The following is a 21,129-nucleotide window of genomic DNA, read 5'->3' on the forward strand; positions in this document are numbered from 1 at the left end:
TTCCGAAGTGGATATACGACTTTTAATTACACTCGGAAAAAAATATGAAATAAAGTCTAAAAAAAAAAAAATACACGCGAAACTTTCGAGTCGATTATTATTTCTATCGTGTGCAGCACATTATCTTTACACTGCGCTGAGCAGCAACACAAACGATCAGGAGGCCGTGACTAATTGAAGGACCGTTGCCGACTGTGTGTGACCGCTGTCGTTTTTTAAAACATATAATTTGGAAAAACAATCGCGTCGCCGTGTAGCAAGTGCGTAGTCCTTAAACGACGTTCGCCACTTCAGCCTCCCTGAAATATTCTTGAAAAAAAGTACACGTCGTATCGCACCACTGGGCGGGATGAGCTGAACGCGCGCGCAGGGTCACGGGCGGAGGCGTTCGGCCATTTTGACTCGTCCCTCGCCCACTAGTGGCAACGTCGCTAGCAACGCTCCATCAGCACAAAACTAGTTGGGTGTAAATTACCGATTGAAAAAAAAAACAAAAACATACGCCATGTCCAGAAGAAAAAAATCATTTGTTTGCAGATTTAAAAACGTGTAGTGTTTGAATAGCGGCGTTAAGTCTTTCAGCTAAACAGCTTATTTACATTACGCAGTATATGCTCGTAACAAGTAGATAATACCTCTTTGGGTATGATTTTCATCAAATTGAAAGCGGTTATGAAGAGATTATTCAATTTTTTATGATAAACGTCCAAGGACAGTTTCAAGTACGTTTTTTCTACGGCTACTGTCGAGCTGTACTCCTAGAAAGACATGTTTATAAAGGCTCCTTCGTGATGCAAGAATACTTCCTGGTGGGTAGCAGGATTTAGATCTTTTCTTTGTTTTGGACCGCGATAAAACGCCTTTACGGTGGCAACGCATCGTTACAGTGTTATACATCAGACCCTTCCTATAAACCGTTGCGGTCTCGCAGTCATGTTTATAAGGAGTATTTTAAAACACAGGTAAAAACATTTCATATGAATCCTGTATAGGTTTTCTCGCCGTAGCGTTACGTGGCCAGTTTGTAATGAACCTTACCCCGTGAATGCATGTTATCCTCTGGCTACACTATTTTGTAGGAACTAAAAAGGGTTATGGTGTTTCAAAAAGCATAATATTTACCGATTTTAACAGAATTCGATGATAACAGGGCGCTGTGGAGGTTATACAATAGTGTGTGTTGAATTGTTATGGTAATCGCCTATTAATGAGAATTACAAATGGTTGTAGAACAAAAACGAATTTATTATTTTTCGTTTTGCCCGACTAATAATTATTTTACACAGTTAGCAGAGAACATTTTAGAAATATATCTTTTTAAGTTTTAGCAAAATAAGTCTACTGTCGGAGCTGTCTCAAAAGCAGAACTAATTAGCCAAACTTCGTGTCGGTACTAATTCACTGGTTGATGTCGTACTTAAGTATTCTCTACCAAACCGGTTATCGTCGACGAAAATAACAGAAAGTTGCGTGCACTCGGTACGAAATTATCATCGTCCTAATGATATTGTGCATCGCAAACGTAATAATAAATGTAATTAACTTGTGTTGATGTATCGACAAAACTAAAACTTGACTAGGACAGCGAGTGGAAAATCAAATAAATTGGCACTTGAAATTATACCTCGCCGTGGTATTTCGTACATGAATAGGTATACTTAACTATACTTAGTCGACAGACAAGGACGTTCTAAAAATAGGAATCGAAATAATTATAAAAAACGACGCGCTCGACCGATTTCTACTGACGCAAATCGTCAAAAAAGAAACTCCAACCCTTGTTGTGTAAACACAAAAAAACATATTTTGATTATTGGTATTTTTTATGAACATCCTTACAGACTTCGTATTTTATCGGCAAAATTATCATATTGATGAGTTCTTACCGTGTTGGTGGCCATGTCGATGACGACGTAAATGAGAAGGACGATCTCCTGTTCGTCGGATCCGAGGAGGTTGCCCTGATGACCGGCGGTGGCCACGTACAGGGCGCAAAGGAACGGTTGTGTCACTCGCATGGTAGCGGCCGTTGCGCTGCTCTTTGGGAACTTGCCGCACTTTGGAATGCTTTCCGGCTGCCGATGATAAAACTGAACCGCCTCTTCCTCCCCCTCCGCCCCTGCCACTTCCCGTGGTAATAATCACAATCTGTTGGCGGTGCGTCGATTATTATTCCCCATCACCTGCACAAAAAAAAAAAACATAAAAAATAAGCTGCTACTGCGTTACTCGTTCATGATTTATGTATTAATGTGTAAATCTCTTACAAGACACATAATTGTCGTTAACAGAACATGCAACGGCACGTAGTTGCATCACGCTAATATCCAAAGTACAATACATTCAGTAAATAATAAAATGTAAAATTATAAACAAAATCGATTGATACACAAGGAGATAATTGGCGGATTGGGGTAGTTATCGTGTGCATTACTAAAGAATATGAATGAAATGTTCGTGTGGCCGAAGGACAACGCCACTAATGAAGCAAACAAGTAGTCCGGTATTTGTGTTCGCCCTTGGCAATGTCACCTATATACTAAACCAATACACTATTATCACAGTTAATGTAACTTGATAAACACACGTAAATCGTTGGACATTAAGAAAGCAACGGAATTGTTTTGCCGATTAGTAATTCGAATGTTGCGGTAGAATTTAACTTCGATTTTCATGACCTTCGACAATGCGCTCATAATTGAACGCTTCTATTTAAACAAATTTTTCGCTGATGTCACTGGAGCTTGTTGTCTTTCCAGGTAAACCATATTTATTTTTAATTAGTATTTATTTAATGAATACTAATTAATTCATATTTAAAACTATTCTATCGATTAGTCTGATAGAACACTTGACCGTCACAAATATCCAAACTTTGTTTGATTATAGCGCTGGAATATGGTTGAGCATTCTTACCGTTATAATTTTTGGACAATTTTAATGAAAACTTATTCCAATTAATATAATACGCTCTGTAAGCATATTTAAACTTCATATACATGACGTGAAATACAATACAATAGGTATCGTATGGAAATGCTGTTGTCAAAAATAAACACAGAGCGGTTACGCCAAATGCACTTGAATACAATACAAAATTGGCCATCGATTAACATCAGTAGAGACAGACAGTCGAGTTAAGAATTGGTAAAAAAATTTCAATATATGAGGTTTTTTTTTAGCACTTTGTTGTTCTTTTGTTGTGTGCGACTATACGATTTCTCCTAAAAGAACGCAAAACGTCTGATATAATATTAAGATTCTTTCAAACTGTGGTAATGTGAAGGGTATTGACATGCATAACACTATTTGTTTAAAATAATATCGGTGGTATTAATTAATAAAGAGCAAATATCAATTATATAATTTTACCGAATCAAAAAATTAAAATAATTCTGTATAGTAAAAACAAAAATTTTCAGCAATAAAATAGCAGTTCATGTTTTTGAATACCAACTGTGTTTTGCGTAATTTTTAAAGGAAATTAATTTAAAAGAAAATTTTAATTAAACACTATCTCAATTACTAACAAGTCTTATTTGTAATTTAATTTTTTTTTATCAATGAAAAATTGTCTCTATTACTAAAAAAAAACAATATAATAATTAAATTGCTTATATTTTTTACTGGAAAAATGTATACTTGAACTGGTTAGCTGTGTTTCGTTGAATATGTACTTATACATATTCGGGTAAAGAAAAACGAAATTCCGTCGTTAAGGGCTCACGACGATGAAACGAAATCATAGATGAGGCCAACTGATAACAAGTCGTGTAGAAAGAAAGAAGAAATGATACCCGACACGAATTCCATGCCCTCAAAAGATATAGTAAATTAATGCAAAGTTTCATTATTATGGAAAACCATAACAATTGATAATTGTTTATTAGTTAACGTTAGGCAAGAACATTTGTCACCTTGCAAATGACAACTAATGGGAGGTTTTGAGTTGTAGAGAAGCCAAATGGAATTTCCCGACCATCACCAGAGAGTTAATATCATATTATCGTTTTTAATGAGATGCGGTTAGACTGTAACGTAAACTAAAATTAGGTTTTAGCGCTTTCTAATGACGATGAGATTAGATGAAGAATCACGGCCGATATAGTTAAAAACATTAGTACGATCGAGACCTTTAACTGTCAATCCGGCAACAGTCCAAAGCTTATTCCATGAACCGACGAAAGAATATTCTTTTCTCTTTCAATAGCAACAACTCGAATTTACATTGAAGGATTTGTACACCTAAAGATAAAGTAATAACAAAATAAAAAATTGCATACAAGTTCGGTGCAGGTCGCGGTACGGTTGAAAAGATAATTTACCACGTCGGTAGTAATATGCTTTTCGATAACCGTTGTGCTACCAGTTTAAATTACATAAAATTTATAAAAAAATCATAATATTCTAAAAAAAAAATAGTTAAAAATTGTCACCGACCAGTAGAAAAATGCTTTCGATTGTGTAACAACTATGTTACGCAACACTTAGGTCTATATAATGTAAACAAAGTCATCAAATTCTGAAAAGAATAACAATTTCGAATAGATAAGAAAAAAATCGCCATCCAACGACTTATCTTCGTGGATCAGTATTATGAACATAAGTGCTTTAGAAATGTAATGATCTGAAGAAAACTACCGTCGACAAAGAAATTTCGCTTTGCTAATAGACATCACGAAAAAACCACCGAACACGAAATTACAACGGAATAAAAAATCGATGTGTACATTATAAAAGTACCAGTCTGTGCGTTTCTATCTTTTGTACAGAGACCGCTATGATATATGCATGTGTAATAATAGAATGAAAAAAATTAATAGTATCGACACAACAATCTCCCTGGCTGATTATTTTTTTTTGAAAATTGTGATTGCTTCCGCATGCAATGTGCTGCTACCGTCACTCTGACATTGTTACACTTCCTCTCGTGATGCGAACAAACTATGATTTATCCTTTGGAACGAGCAAAAATTTAGTCGATAAAAACATATTAAAAATTTTGCGACCACGTCAAAATGTACGACGCGCATTTGTCATTTTGCTATCAGTAGACGACATCAAAATAATCACAGTCTAATTAACGATCCCTGAGACTATCCGCAGTGGACCGGACACGATTCAATCGTAGAAAAACACACCATGTGTCCAGTATTTAATAAAAAATAAAAAAAAAACCGTGTCTTAAAAAAACCAGTTATTCTTGTAACTCGTTTTCATTTCTCTCTCTCTCTCTGTGGTTCCTACGATATTATCACTGTACTGTCTCCTGGTAATAACGATAAACATTTAATTTTTAGCCGAATCAAAAGTTAAAAACGCCAAATCAAAATGGTAATAATTAAATATAACGTTAAAAGTTGTCTAAAAATATACCAAGAAAATACACCGAATAAAAAATGTTGAGCAAGGGTACCACCTTAATCATAACATAAAACCGTTTGTGACCGTAAACTACAAATATGGCGACGAGCACGATGCATATATTAAACTGCTGTGCGTTATAAATATGAATAATTGTACGCTGACCATTTTTTTATTCAATTCGAGGACAACGGCCGATGTTTTTACGATTCAAAGGAGTATTTTGTTTGTGCTCTAAGAGCCGACGGAGGAAGCCAAACAACAGTCGATTTATTATGTAATACTCTTTCCGACCCCAAAGTCTATAGTCAGCCATCCGCTTGTCGGAAGGGTTGCAATCTACACAGTAATCAAAATTACTTTTTGAGTTTTTACCCAATGATGTACTCGTTAAGTGATTGGACGGCTAAAACAAAAGCATTTCAGTAAATTTCGGTCATAATCTCCTACGGAACTAAGTCTTAGCTGTGTACGTGGAATGGGCGAGGTAGAGAAATACGAATTGTCGATTATTGAATTCCGTCAGGTGCCACCGACAACGGGAATGTCAACCGATGTTGTCCTACGCCGCGTTTACAACTGGATACGCATCACGAAGCACACTCAGTAAATTAACAAAAAAATTGTCTCATGTCCAGAAAATTGTTATTGAGAATTGTGTAACAATCGAGTTGATGATACAATATCTAAAAGGATTGTTTGTCCTTCTCGTGTGACCAAACTGTAATACATCAAGTAAAAATCCAAAACTTTGGTAATCATCATTTGTATTATGAATTGTTGGTTTATTAACGCAATTAGCGTTTGGCTGAAACCTAACGTTTACTCCAATTATAAATGTATTAAATTCACAATTAAAGCATATAGCACAAAATTGTACATTAAAAGTATGAACAAGTCTGCTCGTAATGGAATTTTTAAATACTTCCTCGTAAATATTGAGGACGAAAAATACTTTGCGTTGTCTAACTTTAATGACTATATAAGTATCATTCAGTAATTAGCTAATTTACCATTTGGAACGTAATAATTCAATACCATCTCTACAATGAATTGCTATCGTAATGAAGTTATTCTTGTGTTCTGATAAAAAAGCGAGTCGACATGTTATCAACGAGAGAGTTCCAATAGTTTTAACCACACAAAAGTAAAGTAATTTGAATTTATTTAGAGAAATTTTAACGACTATTACAAAAATGACACAGAACAAACACTTTCCCAGCTGTTTTTCTACATAGATACAGTATTAAAAATTGATAACTCCAGGGAAGACCTTACCTAACGAATGCATTGATATTTTTGTGTGTCTCACTGGTGCACGTATGAAATGTCGATTCTATTTTCATTTGAATATTAATTGTGACCAAATTACCCAATTACAAAAATAACAGTGTTGACGTACTTACTGTAGTTCAATTTAAAATCTACACCCAAACGGTCGACAACGCCGAATACATTTTAGAATAACTAATCCGCTGGTTTCATAAGTATTATGTAAATAACCACTAAAATGTGATGCACTACGTGTACAAATTAGCCTTTGTAACGTCGTAGTGTCGATTGGGGTCACTAGTTTAATGGTCACAGTGAATTTTCCAATAACGAGCAAGAATTCTTTCGGGAGTTTCGCTTTGTACACATTCGACAGCTGATAAGGAAACGCGAATTGATAAAAACCGACGTTCTATTTGACGGTGTCGCTTAAGGATGTGTCGACGGACGGTGTAAACGACGTTTACGGCCAAGTGTTAATTCGGGTGAGTGATAACACGTATCGACTTTCACAAATTTCACGGCACCGCGATTGCCAAATGTTTACGTGTTTCGATTGGAAAATCTCGTGAAACGGAATGCACCGTGAAAAACGCCAACGCCGCAAACGGGTTAACCGAAGAGTTTTCATGCACCGACTAGTCTTAGGTGTGGAAAACCGTTCGACTCTGTCCGAACAGCGCACCTCCAGCAACACTCGCCGGAATAATTGTGGCACGTTGAATTGCACGCAAGACGAAATCAAATAACAATAACAACAACGATGGTGTGCTGTTAACAGATTTCGTTATCGTAAATCGGCCGACACAGGAGAGTCTAATTTTAGATTAGAAGCCTATCACGACGATAGTAAATACATTCGTGTTAACGTCCGGAACGGCGAAAACTCATCACCGAAATATTATTGTGCGCCGTTCAAGTGTTGTGTGGGTGAACGAGAGAGCGAGAGGACATACGTAGGGACATACCTGTTGCGTTTGCCGACGATTCGAATGCGCACACGGTACGCCCCGGCAACACGAATCACAGTAAAAATTTGATTAGAACAGTGTACACTCACCGGTTTGAATCCCTTGTTTTCTTATCCGTCAGCAGTGGCAATCCTTCAGCGAACGATGTCAATCGGAAACACTATCGCGATAACACGTACGTTGCTACTTGGATTTATTATGTTATTACCGGCAGACGCGGTTATGTTAATCCTTTTGCGGTAGGATCGGATATCGGAATCTGAGCGTTGTTTTAATATCAACGAAATAATTTTTAACTCGACGATTAAATTTTTATGTGTGTGTACGAACCGGACGATCGCGCGCGCCGGAGACCGAATGCTGTCGAGTGTGGTCGGCGCTCGGTTGCGTTGTGCGAACACGGGCGGTGTGGCGGTGAGAGTAGATACAAAAAAGTCGTATGTACGCTACAGGTAAACTGTGACGAGGACCGGTAACCGGACGGGGTGGGGGAAACCAGGTGATACGGCCAGGTGAACCAGGTATTTCGGCGTGCAGCGTGGAGCGAGCGCTACGCGTATTACAGCGGCGACCCCCACCGAAGAAACCGGCTTCCCCCCGTAACTCTTCCCGTTCGCGACGGACCCACTCTCAATAAAACGTCGTTGTGTGTCTTGCCCACCACCGTCGGCATACGATCGCCATATCTTCGCCTTACCGACTCCGCGATATCCCCTCCACCTCACCAGGATCTTCATCGCTGCGTGCCGCGGATACGACTATCGGACGCCACGATACGTAAACGACAGTAAACGACCTTCGTTGGTTTTGACGTGTTGTTCAACGGCCGGTGGCTTTTACAGAAACGTTTGACATTCCAAATCGGTAATTAAAGAGATGTAATTTTTTCAATGAAAATTAACTGTTTTGAAATAANATCATCGCTGCGTGCCGCGGATACGACTATCGGACGCCACGATACATAAACGACAGTAAACGACCTTCGTTGGTTTTGACGTGTTGTCCAACGGCCGGTGGCTTTTACAGAAACGTAGTGATTGTTTGACATTCCAAATCGGTAATTAAAGAGATGTAATTTTTTCAATGAAAATTAACTGTTTTGAAATAAAATTTTCTGAATAACCCCATTTGAACAATTTAATTTATAGAAAGGGGAAGGGCGTGTTAAGTCTGAAAATAACCAGTATGCAAATTGTAGAACTTTTAGGATATCCGTCGATTGAGCAATTTAATAATAATTATTGTTTTAATAATTCCCTCTCGTGTGTGAGTTATTCTTAATGTGAAATATACTTGATTAGTCTTGTATACTGTCATAATCCTATTATTTAGTAGATTTATTTTGTTTTCTCACAGTTAAATTGTAATCAAGTTATAAAATTATAGTGCAAAATAAATTGAAATAAGAACTCATAATTAATAGAAATATATAAAGTGACTTAAGTAAAATTAACCTTTCCCACGAATGCTTCGAACAAAATTTACATAAAATAATTTATGAAAAACAATATTGTAATAAATAGAAAACAGAAGCCAGAGAAAATTATCATTTATTGAATATTCATTAATCAACTAATATTAAACATTATGTGATACTAATTAAAAACGACACGTTATCAAAAAAATAAATAAATAATCAAAGTTATTATATTATAGAACAAAATATAAAATTGGGGAATTTTTAAATAAATTGTTTTTATGTGTTTTTGTAAAATAATTTATTTATTTTTAAGTATAGTAAAACATTTTTTAAACATAACATTGCATAACAAATCCTAACTTGAAGAGAATGAACAAAATTTATCATTCTTTAAGTATAAATTCGAGTACTTATCAATGGGAAAGTTTTTAATTTTTCCCCATGGAAGAAAAATATTTACGTGATAAAGATAAATTTTAATTTCGTTTTAACATCGAAATAAAATTGTTTCTCAAGTAATATCTGCACAAGAAATTATAATATAAATTCAATGTTTGTCTTTCTGAAACTTAAAATAATGTTCATAAAAGTAATATAAATAGTAATTCTATAAAAAATGTTGTTAAAAATAGATTTTATGATTATTAATTTAAAAAAAAAATTTTTTTCAAAAGTTAAAAGTTTTAGTTAACAATAATTATATATATGATAAGGTATCAACGAAAACAAAAAAACATTTTGCATTCCTATTAATTCTAAATACTTTTAATTAATCGTTCATTGCGAATTATTATACTATGAACACGGGTGGTAATTTCCAGGATAAAATTGGTATTGCATTAGATTAAAAATTAAAAAAACAACCGTAATAGATCATCTCACTACTGAAATTATTTTATTCATAATTGATAAAGTGATGGTTAACTTTAAAAAAATTTAAATTATGTAGACTTTTTTGCTAATATTGTTTTTTTTGTATTTTATTAATATGTAAAAATTATTATTGATTTTATTAATAATTATTTTTGTACTAACTGTTCATGTAGACATTAAGGTATAAGTTGAAATTTACCTAATATTCGTCATATATATATAACTAGTACACATAANGTATAAGTTGAAATTTACCTAATATTCGTCATATATATATAACTAGTACACATAATTAAACATTTTTCTTTTGTATGTTAAAAATTTCTTAAACATTGAGAATAATATTGTGATAATTTTAATTATTAAAAAATATTAGATGGACAATGTTTTTATATTAACATAAAATGTCGTGTATTGGTACTACCAGTAAAAAATAATACCTTATAAATATACCCAAGTTCCCACGCGAATAACTTATTATGAAAAAATGTATTTTCACATAGTTTCGCATTGCAAAATAATAAAATGAAATAAGTTCATTTACATTATTACAACGAAGAATTCTTACAAAAAGACCGAATTGACTTCTTATAAAACTTGCAAAAATTATTCTACCTAAGTAAGGTACACAAATAGTTAAGCCGTTAAATCACTGAGTTTACTTGTTGCCTCATAAAATAATTGTATTGTTTCTTTGATAATTAGAGGTTGGGTTGGGTTTTCGAATAATTGGGTTGAAAACAGGCGTTTCAAAAATGATTTCTTCGTATTGATATTTAAAATTGAATAGTCGACGACTTTATGTCAATCAAATATTGTTTTACGTATTATTTAATACTTTTACTGCATTTCCTTCCGAATTAAACAATTAAATTATGTCATATAAAGGAGTACGACACCTCTCACCCCATCTCTCAGGACGGTTCTCCCAATAAATATTTTGATTTAGAGATCTTAATTCTAGTCATGCCATTGGTGATATTGTTCATTAAGTCAAGTGTAACATCAGAAATCAGTTTTCAATTTTGATTTATTACAAAATATTTAAATGGATTTCTTAATAACTCACAATGTGTATTATCCATTACAAGATTTGATATGTATCGAAACATTGATTTTAACCGTATTAATTTCATCGAAGGTCTTTCATGCATTTTCTTCTGATTTTTTCCGGATATCTTTTTTTATAAACATATGTACACGACTAGGCGCACTGTCCGATGGCCTTCGATTATGTTATTATTTAGCCGCTTAATTTATAACATAATTGTGTGACCGTAAAAGTTATCATTTTTATTGTGGAAATAATATAAAAGTGTGCAAAAGTAATAACAGTTCAACTTTTTATGATTATAATTAATATTTATTTGCACTTCATACGAAAAATGAATTTAATAAATCATTAATGTTGAAAATAAAATAATCAGAAGTGGACCTAGAAAAAATTATAGATATTATTTGTGCAGTCATCAATTTTATAAGAGTTAAATTTCAATACTTAAATAGAATCACTTAGTAGTAATGATGAAAATATATTTTAATTGTTATTTTCTTACTTAAAATGATGGTTTAGTATGACCAATATAAGAGGTTTGACTTTTTTAACATTTTCTGGATACGACACTGTTAGATATAGTATAATTTTAAAAAAATTGTGTGATTTCAAATAAAAGAGTGTTGTATTCAATATTGAGCGTATCTAATTCGTTATTTTCTTAATATAACACCAAGCTCAGGTTAATTGTTATAATTTCTTAATATTATTTCGATAATAATTTTACAATAAAAAATATATCTGATTATTTTATATAGTTAAATATTTCATTAATATAACTTTATAATGATTAAAATATGAAAAATAATTATAAATGTGTTAAATCATGGTTCTTCATAGTATTAATTTACAATTTATTTTTAGCTTCGATGCGAAGCTGAGAAGGTATTGGTTTTACTATGATGTTTTTTTTTTATTTTTTGTGTTTGTTACCACTTTTTCTCAGCTCTCATCGAACCGATTTCTTTCAACAATACGTCAAAAGATCACAAATCGTATTTAGTCGAAGACATTACCCTCAAAAATTTAAAAAATTTCCCTCGTCCCCCTTAAATGGGGGAAATATCCAATAAAATTACAAATTTATAAATCGCTAATTTTCGAAATGTATTCAATTTTTAGCTTCGATGCGAAGCGGAGAAGGTATTAATTTTACTATGATGTGTTTTTTTTTTTTTTTTTTTGTCTGTTGCCACTTTTTCTCAACTCTCACTGGACCGATTTCTTTCAAAAATACGTCAAAAGATCACAAATCGTATCTAGTTGAAGACATTACCCTTAAAAATTGAAAAAAATTCCCTCGTTCCCCGCAAATGGGGGAAATATCCAAAAAAATTACAAATTTAAAAATCGCTAATTTTTGAAATTTTTTCACTTTTTTTTCTTAAAACTTCCATAACTTTTTGAAAAATCAACAAATCAACATAATTTTTTTTTATACTAAAACCTTAGATATTTACCTTTCATTTGATATCATTTTTTTGAAAATCTATCACTTAACCTGCTCATTGGGGGGGATTTAAAATGGCAACTTTTTTACAAAAATTAATTTTTTCAACTTAATTTTTGAAAATGTTCCGGAAATACTGCGTCCTTTAAACATATATCAAATTAAAGCTTATTTTATGTACTACAAAATGAAAAAAAAAAATTTGTCCCGACGATCTATCTTCTATACGCCAATGGCTACCATATTCAAAAATATGCTATTTTTGTATGAAAATTATGGGTTTTGTATTTTATTTTAATAGAAGTTGATGTTGCTTTTGCAATTATCCATCAATTTTTTAAAATTAAACACTATCTACAGATTTGCATCGAAGCGTTTCTTATGATAGTGATTTTAATCACTGTCAGATTAAATCTATACTGGACCCTACTATGCAATGTCTCCACTATGCCGCGACCCCACTGTGCTACCGTTTTTATTATACTAGTATTGCTAAAAATCACCTCTTTTTATTTTTTTGGAAAATTGCCAAAATTTAAACTATATTATTATAATAGTTTTTTATATTAAACTAGCATACAATATAGAAAGTAAACTAATTACAAAAATGACTGATCAATAAAAACTTATGAACTAATGCTTCAAAAAATATTTATATTTTCGTATTCAGGCAGAAGGACGAGTGCGGTCGATAAATGACTAATGATAAAAATAGCAGTATTCACACTTTACCTCCAGTCTATATATTAAAATATAAATATCTTCCGGAACATTAGTTCAAAAGTTATTACCGATCAATCACTTTCGTAATTAAATTATTTTTTATATTATAAGCTAGTTTACCATACATATGTTACAATTTAAATAAAAATATAAAGCTAACAGCCCTATAAGATATGAGATGAACATAAAAAATATTTTTAATACATAAATGGAAATAAAATGTATCTAACAAATTCCACAAAAAAGTTGTTCAGAAAACTTTTTATTTTAAGAAAAATCGAATCATTAAAAGAATTACTCTGTATATAAATATATATGGGTGATGTGATCCCTCCAATTTAAAGAGGTTTCATGACCCTTCCGAATCAAATCACTTTTTTTCAGAACGATTTTAACTAAAATGTTCCTTCTTAATGTTCTCTTCCATTTATGACCTAATACCATAGTAACTACGTATGGATAATCGTACTTAGTACCTATGTTTATAGTATTTATACTATATTATAATTAGAAAAGTTTCTCCAAAATTAAAAAAAATTATATTCATTGTTAACATGGTACGACTAGTGTGACTTTTTCTTTCTTATCAATTCAATTATTTTAGATAAATTTTATCATCAGGCGAACGAGGGTTGTCCCAACATTATAAACCTATTTTTTTTTTTAGTTATAATACGTAACTCCCTGGGCAATTAAAATTATTCCAGCTAGTCTAAACATCATACTAATTATCCGTCCATGGATTCATTATAAATATGATTGTATAACTTCCTAATTGTTGTACAATACGAAAGAAATAAGTTTTTTTTTCAAATCAATCTAATATTAAAGAAATGAAAAAAAAAAATTTCATTGTTAATTATTGTGGCCAATGTATCTTCTTAGTACTCTGTCATTCGCCCGGTGATATTATTGTTATTTTATTAATTTTAATGTATATTTTAAAATAACATAATTTTTAATAAAAATATAATATATTATACACAAAACAAGATTTTCTCATTTAATAATGAACTTTGAAAAATAAAATACTATAGTATAAGACCCTGATTTGACAGTTTATGGGTCCAATAGAAATTAAATAATAATTAACTGTAATTGAGCTTTATTAAGTAAAGAGATCATTAACAAAATTTTATTTATCCCAAATAATGCAGTCAGGAAGACTGGCAGAAGAGGACACTTAGCTTCTCTATTTAGAAAATTTATATTAAAAAGAAACTCTATTTCTACTTTATAATTTACTAAATTTTTTTGTGGACTTTTTCTTAATAAAAAATATAACCTTTGAAAATTTCTGGTTGTGTCACTACAATTAAAAGTGTATTTTAAAAAGGGAGTAAACTAAAATTGTATTTCTTCAATTTATATTATGATTACGCGTATGTTAATTACGAATAAAGATAATCTGATGGGAATTTGATTCAAGATTTTAACAATTTTTTTAATTTGTTGCAATTGTAGTAATGCTCAATAGATGACTTGAATGTTTTACTTTATGTTCATTGTTAAATATGAAAAATTGATGAGATTACATTGATCTTATTAGCATTTACCGAAAAACCATGATGTAATAATTATTTATACGAAGCAAGTAATATACTATCATAATAATTTGATAAAATATAACGGGTTTATGTGGTATCAAATTACATTCTACTTTTAAATTACATTGATAAGAGTGTGATAATGAAAACTTGATTTCATTGAGTGTATTCAAAAAGAGAAAATATTACCCAACATATATTTTTATTTTTATTGATTTGCTGATTTTTTTTTTATTTATCGGCTTATTGATGCTATCTAAATGTTAATTACTGTCTTACCTTTTTCTTTAAATCAAGATAGACTTGCTTGTAGTTTTTAAATAGTTAATTCTTTATAATAGCTTAAGTTCTATTAGATTAGATTATTGAAACTTGAATGAACCTCCTTTTTTTTTAAACAAATTATTCCTTTTGTCCTATCTTAAACATTCAGGCCTAAATAATTTTAAGGTATGTAATATATATAATCAAATGAATTAGCCTGGTTGTTTATATTTGTATGCAAGTTGTTGTCCTTGATAATTAATGCTGGTTCAATTTGAATATCCATTTAGTGTAGATTAATGCTTATTGGATTACATCATAATTGCACGCTGGAGGGGATTTGTTTTAACTAGTTTTCAAATATTTCATAGATTGTATTGTTTGCACGGGGTTTTATTTTTGTCAATGAATCATCAATAATTTTAAGTGAGNCATGAAAAACCGACTTTTTAATAAAATTATAAATTTAAAAAGACATTTTTTTTTTTAAATCAACATATTTTTGAAAAATTATTTCTATTGCAGTTTTGTCTTCGTGGTGAAACTGTGTAACTCATTTTTTGAAACTACGAGAAAGTAAAAAATACACTATTTTTGTACGGGTAACAATATAAAATAGGGTTTGTAATTACATTATTTCAGGCAATAAAAGAAATTATTTATTCTATTATTTACTTACTTTTTATGATTACTTTTAAAAAATGTATGTCACATTGTATTTATGTATTTTTCCAAAAAATAAAATTTAAAGTTATCGAGATACGAAGCATTGCCATAGCAACTACTATATGACATAATTTCCATTAGCTTGCACAATAATAAATTTTTGGAAGATAAAATTACATGATTATGTCATACATTTTTTTTTTTTTTGATCATGTTTTTTGTTGTATACAGAATAAAATTTGGAAGGAAAAAATTGGTTTCTCAACATTTTTTATCACTCTATGAACATGATTTTTTTGCAAACCTATTCTTATTTAACTTATTCAAACCTAACACTTCTATTGACTTAACTCGTTATGTTAATGAGATTTTGTCAACTTAATTCAAAAATTAAAATAACGGATTAACTAATAACTCGTTATTTTTCCAATTAACTTAATTTTGACAAGTTAAAAAAGACCCAGCCTTGATAACATGCGTTGCATAAATATCAACGAGAAGACTATAAAGGACTATGCTAAACACATGGGTTTAGTAAAAGTAGAATGAGATTGAGTCTGAGAAGCTTAGACATTACCCTAAAATCAATTCGAGCGCATTAGAACTAGATATCTTTTTAAGTTTCATCTAAATTTAAATAAAACCAAGAGTACAATTTTTAAATAAATGTAACGAGCAACGATAATAGAGAGTTTAATGTAACATCATACGTCAATTTATATTTTGGACATTAAAAGAAAATTGCAACAACTTAAATAAATTGCGTGAAAGACCAAATTAGCCATCTATTATCTTATGACTTTAAAGCTCAACCGACCGGGTATTATAATTTTTTAATTTATTTAAAATGTATAAAATATAATACTCGCTCAACAATCATTTGTTTGTTCCGAATGCACGTATAGTACAGTAATAAGTACTTATCTTAAAGTTCTTATCGACTCATCAGAAATGTTTGTTAAAAAACTTAAAAAAAAAAGATATTTTGAAATTTTTAATATAATAATATATATATATATTAGGCACAAATAATTAAAAAATGTTTTAATGTAATCCAAAACTGTAAAATTTATTTAAAAAATAATTAATCCAATATATCCACTGGATAAAAAATTATTAAACATAGTTGGACCTTCTGCATATAATTTATTATCATTATTATATATTATAAACAGAGGCGGATTAGGAGACCAACGGCCCAGAAAGCACAAAAATTGTGGCGTTCTTGTTCAATTCAACATTTTTTTGCATCACTCAACAGTGACGGACAAAAAAAATCGTCAACATTTTTTACACATTATAATTACACAAGTCATTATAATTTTTTCTATAATAAATAAAATATATTTAAATTATTTTAACATACTAAAATTCAATATATACACATATTTGTAATAAATATTACATATTTATAATGTGTTCTGCATAAGTCTTTTTTAGACAAAGCCAGTCCACTATTCATAGTGGTCTTCACCGGTCTTTACACAACCTAGAATTCAATTGGTCCTTAGCCTCTGTGGTGAGTCTACCTAAATTTTTTTTTGCTGAAATTTAGATTTATGTCATCGTACAGATAAAAGAAAACTTAAGTTATTATGACTGGAATTTATGGACATGAATCAGTATAGTTTAAATTGAAATTTATCGGTAGTTTAATCTTTCCATTTTATTTCTTAGAAAAAAAATTTAATAAAAAATATTCAACATTTTCTCCTTAAAATAAGTTTTATAAAATAATTTAGATAAATAATGTAATTATTATCACTTGAAAACCGAAGTTGTTGCTGTTGCTTTTTAACATATTAAACTCGATTAATTATAAAGGTGAATATTTGCATATTTTTATGATGTCAAATGTTCAACCTTATTTCCTCTAAATTAATGTATTTGAGTATAACTAACCAATCATGTTATTATTTCTGTCATAGAATTATTTATTCTTGTTCAATTTTTATATTAAACAATGGTCACATAGATTTAACTATTGTTAAATTTATTAGGGAAACGGACTTTCAAAAACCACTACTAAGATTGTAGAAGGTTAAAAGAAGATATAATTAAATTATAAAAATATCAAAGGTTGAAAATTAAATAATACTTTTTCTTTATAAAAAACTCAGCACAGTAGGGACGCAGCAAAGTTGAGACAAGTATAGATAATATCTGATAATGATTGAAATAACTATTGAAAAAAATGCTTTGATGCAAATACGTAGATAGTATTAATTTTTAGAAAGAAATGTTAGATTATTCCAAAAACAATATCAACACCTATTTCTTTAATTATAGTCTTATTACAGGTTTTATGATTGTTAAATATAATACATGGATAAATAGATTTATAACAATTAAATTTAGTGTACTATTTAAATTTTAACTAAATTATTTATTATAAAAATTAGTTAATTTTTAGATCAAACAGGCGACACGACTCCTGTACGATAAAAGTACTATATATTTACAGTAACTAACAAACAGATTAAAAACAAACATGCAACAAAACTTGCATGTTAAATAGTCAACTAAATTTAAAATGCAAACATATTCAGTTCATTCAAACTTATTGATGGACATTATGTTATTATTAACTGTCAACTCTATTACTAAAATGAAAAGCCGGGTAACAAAACACATTATTACTAATAAGTAAAAGTACAAAAATATAGAAAAGTGCACTAATACTCAATTAAAGTTGATAATTATTAAATAAATTTGTAAACTGATATAATTTTAATAATCTTTTAACAATTTTATACTAGTTATTTATCAATCGACGAGTAAAAACTAGTATAATTTAAGTATTAATTGGTTTGTATATCCCTGCAACTTATCAAATAATGATAATATATGAAATCTAATCAAACAATTTTTTTAAAAGTCAAAAACTAAGTAGGATTGTGCACATATTCATTTTTAAATATATTTAATTTTATATTTTACTAAGTAAAATTAATTTATAACGAACCACTAATAAAGAATAATATTCTATTATATATTATATATACGTAACATTTCTTAGGAAATGTTTTTATCATTATGATTTTTTCCCGTGAAATCAATTAGTTGTCTAGATTTCAATGTTATGCTTTTTTTTGTTGTAGATCCAAAATTCACCTTATATTACAGTAATGTAAAAGGCTTAAAGACCTAAGGTAGTCAGAACTATCTCCTAGAACACTACCAAGAGGTATGTCCATGACTGTCAGCTGTAATTTCAAGTTGTAATTACACTAAGGTTGCTTAAATACAACTAGCATAAATTTCTCTTTTGACTACTACCAAAGACTTGTTGGATAAAAGAACACTAAATTAATGATGATCATACACGATTTTTTAGAACGATAAAAAGTACACCACGTCCCTAATGAGGAAGGCAACGGGAAACCACTACAATTAACTTTTTCACAAGTATATATCAGTTCAACTATAATTGATTAATGTCATTGAGAGGTGTAACACTCCCCCATAGACCACTTTTGGAAGGCCCTACTGACATCAAACTAACCATATAATTAATAACCAAAAAAATAATTTTTTTAAAATAAATAAATTTATTTTACGAAGCCAAATAACTCTAAACTACATGTCATTTCATCATTATAAACATTTATTTCCTATTATTGTGACGAACTACTATTATTTAACTATTACATTAAGACTAAAATTTTAAAAATAAAAATTCTTTTTTGTTGAGGACCCTTTTTATTAACTATAATAGTGTAATTACTAAAAGTATAATGGTATAATTTGGGTAAAATTTTAGGGGATTTAAAATTTTTTAATCGATTTGGAAGATGATCAGCGTTTTTGAGACTCTAACCAATGCCTAAACCAATACTTTATTATGCTGGCATAAATGAAGATTTAAATAAAATAGCTATATCGAAATAAATAATTACACTCATATTTTAACGATACACAAAGAATAATTTATAATTATAAATTCCGAAATAAAGTGTTTATAAAACAATTATTGAGAAAAAATATACATTAAAAACATAAATAGGTAGTCGTCATTTATAAATATCTACTATAGATTCTATATAAAACAAATTTTTACCCTGACCACATAATATCCTTTAGCTATTTGATATTTTTAACAGTTGCAAAACTATACTTTGGTGACTCTTAAATTTTGTCAGGGGTTGAAAGTGTGACCCCTTTTCGATTCCGTAATTACACCACTACATTCTAATATATATTTTTAACTTATTTTTTACCATTGAAATAGATACATTTAAAACTTAAATGTTAAAAATATAGAAATTATGAACAAAGACGTTTCAAATACCCTCTTATTTATTAACCGTTAGCAGCAACATAAATAGACATATTTATATACAGATCTGTATAACCGTGGTCGATAGTAATTGTTGTTATCAATTTTTATTTTCCCGCGTTAATTCAGTGATAACATGACTGAATTCTTACTAAATGCTAGATTATTGTTAAGAATTGTACACGCTACGTTATTATCTTGTCCGTAATGTCATTTTCTTTATATTTAAAGTCAATTCTTTGTGTAAATTAATTTGTTTATATTTCAAAAATAATATATCCATAGAATAAAAGTTTAGAAATAACTGAAATTTGTATTATTAGGTATCACTAATATGGGAATAACTGGATTAGCGAAACTCATAGCTGATGTAGCTCCTAATGCTATTAGAGAAAATGAAATAAAAAACCATTTTGGTGGGTATTTAAGTTTATTAAATATTTAACAGATATGTTGTANGGTGGGTATTTAAGTTGATTAAATATTTAACAGATATGTTGTAACTATTATTTTCTGTAGGTAGAAAAATTGCTATTGATGCATCAATGAGCCTTTATCAATTTCTAATAGCTGTACGAAGTGAGGGATCACAATTAACTTCTGTTGATGGAGAAACAACCAGGTTTTTCTTAATTACTATTACTTTGTTTACAATATAAATAATTGTATATAACATTTTAATTTATGTATATTATAGTCATTTAATGGGAACATTTTACCGAACTATAAGACTTTTGGAGAATGGTATTAAACCAGTATATGTTTTTGATGGTAAGCCTCCACAAATGAAATCATCAGAATTAGAAAAGCGTACGGAAAGACGTCAAGAAGCTCAAAAAGCTTTAGAAAAAGCTGAAGAAGCAGGTATTTAAAATATAATTTGTTAGGAATATTATTTTAAATATATCAAAAAAAATTATGAAAAAACCTTTTAAAAAAACCCAGCACAAGGGGGTCGCGGCACAGTGGTGACGTGGCATAGTTGGATCAAGTATAATGATATCTGATAGTGATTAAAATCACTATCAAAAATAAACGCTTCGATGCAAATCTTTAGATAGTGTTTAATTTTAAAAAAATTAGTGTTTTATTCCAAAAGCTACTTGATCTGCTGGTTCCTTATTAATATCTCGATTAAGATAAAGTATGTCGAATGAAAAAGGGTTTATTAAAAAATATTATTTCTCATAAAAAAATTGTGTGGATCCATAAACTTTTCAATAAGTTATAGCATTATAAAGTTAAA

At 30.0% G+C, this 21,129-nt stretch overlaps 3 protein-coding genes across 9 annotated transcripts in view; 2 read left to right on the top strand and 1 right to left on the bottom strand.

The window, feature by feature from the left end:
* LOC126907915 (RNA-binding protein fusilli) overlaps nt 1–8,025 on the bottom strand; it is a 59,451-nt gene extending 51,426 nt beyond the window's left edge. Inside the window, exons 1-2 of one of the 4 annotated variants that reach the window (XM_050689596.1) lie at nt 7,697–8,015; nt 1,887–2,183 (exon numbers count right to left, since the gene is read on the bottom strand). In XM_050689596.1, coding sequence (XP_050545553.1) covers nt 1,887–2,018 — 132 coding nt within the window. In that variant the 5' untranslated portion in view covers nt 2,019–2,183; nt 7,697–8,015. Of the gene's footprint in view, nt 1–1,886; nt 2,184–7,696 lie in introns of all 4 variants that reach the window. The other 3 variants (XM_050689597.1, XM_050689594.1, XM_050689595.1) reach the window with 3 other exon arrangements.
* Nucleotides 8,026–8,586: 561 nt separating this feature from the next.
* On the top strand, nt 8,587–20,755 carry LOC126908199 (flap endonuclease 1-like). The gene is made up of 4 exons (XM_050690109.1): nt 8,587–8,664; nt 20,207–20,299; nt 20,403–20,505; nt 20,581–20,755. The coding sequence occupies exons 2-4, from the start codon at nt 20,218–20,220 to the stop codon at nt 20,753–20,755; spliced, it is 360 nt and encodes a 119-aa protein (XP_050546066.1). The 5' UTR covers nt 8,587–8,664; nt 20,207–20,217.
* The window catches only part of LOC126907914 (anoctamin-1), an 18,943-nt gene continuing 12,737 nt past the window's right edge, over nt 14,924–21,129 (top strand). For 2 of the 4 annotated variants that reach the window (XM_050689587.1, XM_050689592.1), the window contains exon 1: nt 14,924–15,124. The gene's annotated coding sequence lies outside the window, so the exon portion shown is untranslated. Of the gene's footprint in view, nt 15,125–15,146; nt 15,365–21,129 lie in introns of those variants that run through there. The other 2 variants (XM_050689584.1, XM_050689589.1) reach the window with 2 other exon arrangements.

This window comes from Daktulosphaira vitifoliae, unplaced genomic scaffold (genome assembly GCF_025091365.1).
Source record: "Daktulosphaira vitifoliae isolate Bord-2020 unplaced genomic scaffold, ASM2509136v1 Scaffold_5, whole genome shotgun sequence".
NCBI classification, from domain to species: domain Eukaryota; kingdom Metazoa; phylum Arthropoda; class Insecta; order Hemiptera; family Phylloxeridae; genus Daktulosphaira; species Daktulosphaira vitifoliae.

Bases quoted from the DNA above. Each gene is read 5' to 3' on its own strand.
- LOC126908199 (XM_050690109.1), top strand. From the start codon at position 20,218: ATGGGAATAACTGGATTAGCGAAACTCATAGCTGATGTAGCTCCTAAT. The intron at 20,300-20,402 runs GTGGGTATTTAA...TATTTTCTGTAG, and splicing joins TGAAATAAAAAACCATTTTG to GTAGAAAAATTGCTATTGAT. The intron at 20,506-20,580 runs GTTTTTCTTAAT...TGTATATTATAG, and splicing joins GTTGATGGAGAAACAACCAG to TCATTTAATGGGAACATTTT.